Source organism: Contarinia nasturtii, unplaced genomic scaffold, assembly GCF_009176525.2.
Source record: "Contarinia nasturtii isolate CC-2019 unplaced genomic scaffold, AAFC_CNas_1.1 Cnas_scaffold_2862, whole genome shotgun sequence".
NCBI classification, from domain to species: domain Eukaryota; kingdom Metazoa; phylum Arthropoda; class Insecta; order Diptera; family Cecidomyiidae; genus Contarinia; species Contarinia nasturtii.
This window is the reverse complement of record NW_022200179.1, coordinates 112,763-115,351: the sequence shown is the minus strand read 5'-3', so window position 1 is coordinate 115,351 and position 2,589 is coordinate 112,763. Positions and strand designations below refer to the sequence as shown.

Genomic DNA, 2,589 nt, shown 5'->3' with positions numbered 1-2,589 from the left:
GTGAATCGGTGATACGAGTATCGTGCAATCGGTAATAAGGAGTCGCGAGTGCTACTAAATTTTCTTATCGTTATTCAATTCTTTTACTTCTACGAAGTTTTCTTTTTGATATTTTTCGAAATTTTCTCATTTGTTTTCCAAAATGAAACCACTTGATCTGAATAAAAAAATATTCACAAGTCTCAGTCTCTACCCAATTGCTTCACAGCGAATTTTGTCAAAATACTTTCTATTTGCTGTGGTAATGATAATCATCGAAAGTGTGGCGTTGATAGCCAGTGCATTGTTTATTTATTTCCATGTGAAAAATGACATTGAGAATTGTTTGTACGCCCTTTTTCAAATAGCTGCTTTGTTCAGTGTGATTTATATGTGGATTATCGCTTTCGTTTTACGAAATACAATTGCAAGCATCTTTACAAAGTTCGAATGGGTTTATGATTCAAGTAGTTTTTTTTAGATTTTGATCAAAATCATATTATAATTGAATAGAAATTTTCTTCTCTAACAGGAAAAATGTCAATGTTGGCTCCATATCTAAGCGAAGCCGATCGAAAAAGCACACGGATTACAAATATTCTAGTGAAATTCGTGCCGATCTCGTTTATTGCCCTGTTGGCCGTAATGGGAATTCTGAACGTTTCCTATTTGGAAATAGCTTATGGCCAAATCGAAAAGGACCTACTGTATTTTCCATATCATTTTGCGTAATTTCCACCTTTGAATTTCATTTCAAAACACTTTAAATAAACTGATTTACTTCGAAATCTTTTAGTCTACCGTGGAATCAACAAACACTTTTCGGTTGGATTGGATTAAATTTGTTCAGCGCCATTGCTGCACCACTGTATTTGCTGATCAATTACGCATTTTTGTCGTTTTTCATTGGAGTCTGCGAACATCATCGGGCATTTTATAATTGCTTTGGAGCATTAGTGAAAGAATTGAACGCAACGCCAAAGACAGAATTCAACAATATAAAATTGCAATTGGTTCGGTTGATTCAGTTTCATAATTTGACAAGGGAGTAAGATCTTTTTATTCTGATATTTATTTTAAAATAATTAATTGGGTATTTTTTATTCAGATTATTCGCAGACACCGCCAATTTCTTCAGCCTTTTCATTTTGATTCAATTGATTGGCAGCATGATTTACACGGCTTGCTCCATATTCTTGTTTGATAGTGTAAGATATGACTTCTTTTATGATATTAGAATTAGAGCTGTTTTCACGGCTTCGATTCAAAGAAACAACCGATTGTTAGCATTTTTTCATTATAAACTTTGATTACTGCTGACAAATAGAGAACTGTTACCCTTCCTGGGCAGATATCATGAAAATTTCATTATCGATAAAGCCGAGAAACGAACAAAACATTCTAAAATTCCACCAAATAAATTAAACTCATTCGAACGCTGTACATTCTTTTAGGTACTACAAAAATTCAACTTGAACATTGGCGTTTTATTCGTCTGTGTATTTGTGAGCAGCTTTAATTTATTTCTGTATTGCTACTTTGGGAATCGATCAACCGATGAGTGTTTCTCTTACGCCAATTTACTGTTTGAATCAAGTTGGTTTGAGCTGCCAGTTATGCTTGAGAAATTTATAACTGTTATGATTGCAAATGCCCAACGTCCCCTCTTCTATCATGGCTTCGGCGTGGCTCGCTTAAATCTAGACACATTTTGCTCGGTAAATGTTTTGATGTAGTAGTTTTGTCTGGGATGTTTTAATATTAAACTTTAACCGGGCTGGAGTGAAAAGTAACAAAAGGGCTACCTTAGGTCCGGAAAATCGATTTATTTCCTAATTTTCGAACATTGGAAATGTTAAGTCAAAAATTCGAACGCCTAACTTCCCAACTGTCCGGATTAAGACTTGATAGTAAAACTCAAGAAATATGTACGCTCTCTCTAAAAATACTAAATCGTTCGTCCATTTAAAATAAATGTTGCTGTTGATATTTTTCAGAGAGACTGTAACAATTCTCTTGACTGACATTTTTTTTTTTTGATATTTTAGATGCTGAGAGCCGTAATTAGTTATTATATGGCCTTCAAAACACTGACAAAAGGATGATCAATTCAGTTCCTTCTTTAAAAGATGTGCTCTGAACATGGAAGTGGTGTACTTTTTTATAATGAAATTTGTTCTTGATGAAGTTGATGGTTTTTTTCTTCAATAAATTGTTTGAAAACAAAGCGTTTAATTGGCATTAGCAATAGCATTAGAATCAGCAATAAAAAAAGAAATAAAATGTCTTACATCCATAAGATGAACTTTTCCGCACTGTGATCCACAACATGCATTTATTACAAATCTTTTACTCAAAGAATTCACGAGAAAACTGAATCTGACATTAGTTTTACGATACGAATAATTTTTGAAGCACTTTTCATACAAAAACTACTGAAAATGGGAATTTTTGTATCGCAGCCATGTCTACTCTGAGAAAACTCAGATGTTAAAATTCAAAGTAATAAGAGAAAAATGCCATTTTAACATGGAGAGATTTTTGAACATGGTAAAATCTCATTTTACCCGCAACACATTTCTTTGCGGGTAAAACGGCATTTTAACATGT

The 2,589-nt window shown here is 33.3% G+C and overlaps 1 protein-coding gene across 1 annotated transcript; it reads left to right on the top strand.

Annotated features, from left to right (window-relative positions):
• Positions 1 to 1,093: 1,093 nt before the first annotated feature.
• On the top strand, positions 1,094 to 2,084 carry LOC116349410 (odorant receptor 49a-like). The gene is made up of 3 exons (XM_031780817.1): positions 1,094 to 1,187; positions 1,434 to 1,697; positions 2,028 to 2,084. Exons 1-3 carry the CDS (start codon positions 1,149 to 1,151, stop codon positions 2,082 to 2,084), a joined length of 360 nt encoding a protein of 119 aa, XP_031636677.1. The 5' UTR covers positions 1,094 to 1,148.
• The last annotated feature ends 505 nt before the right edge of the window (positions 2,085 to 2,589 follow it).

What these genes read in the sequence shown, in the direction of transcription:
- LOC116349410 (XM_031780817.1), top strand. Translation starts at nt 1,149, where the DNA reads ATGATTTACACGGCTTGCTCCATATTCTTGTTTGATAGT. An exon ending in CCATATTCTTGTTTGATAGT is followed by an intron (nt 1,188 to 1,433) that starts GTAAGATATGAC and finishes ACATTCTTTTAG; the next exon opens with GTACTACAAAAATTCAACTT. An exon ending in ATCTAGACACATTTTGCTCG is followed by an intron (nt 1,698 to 2,027) that starts GTAAATGTTTTG and finishes TTGATATTTTAG; the next exon opens with ATGCTGAGAGCCGTAATTAG.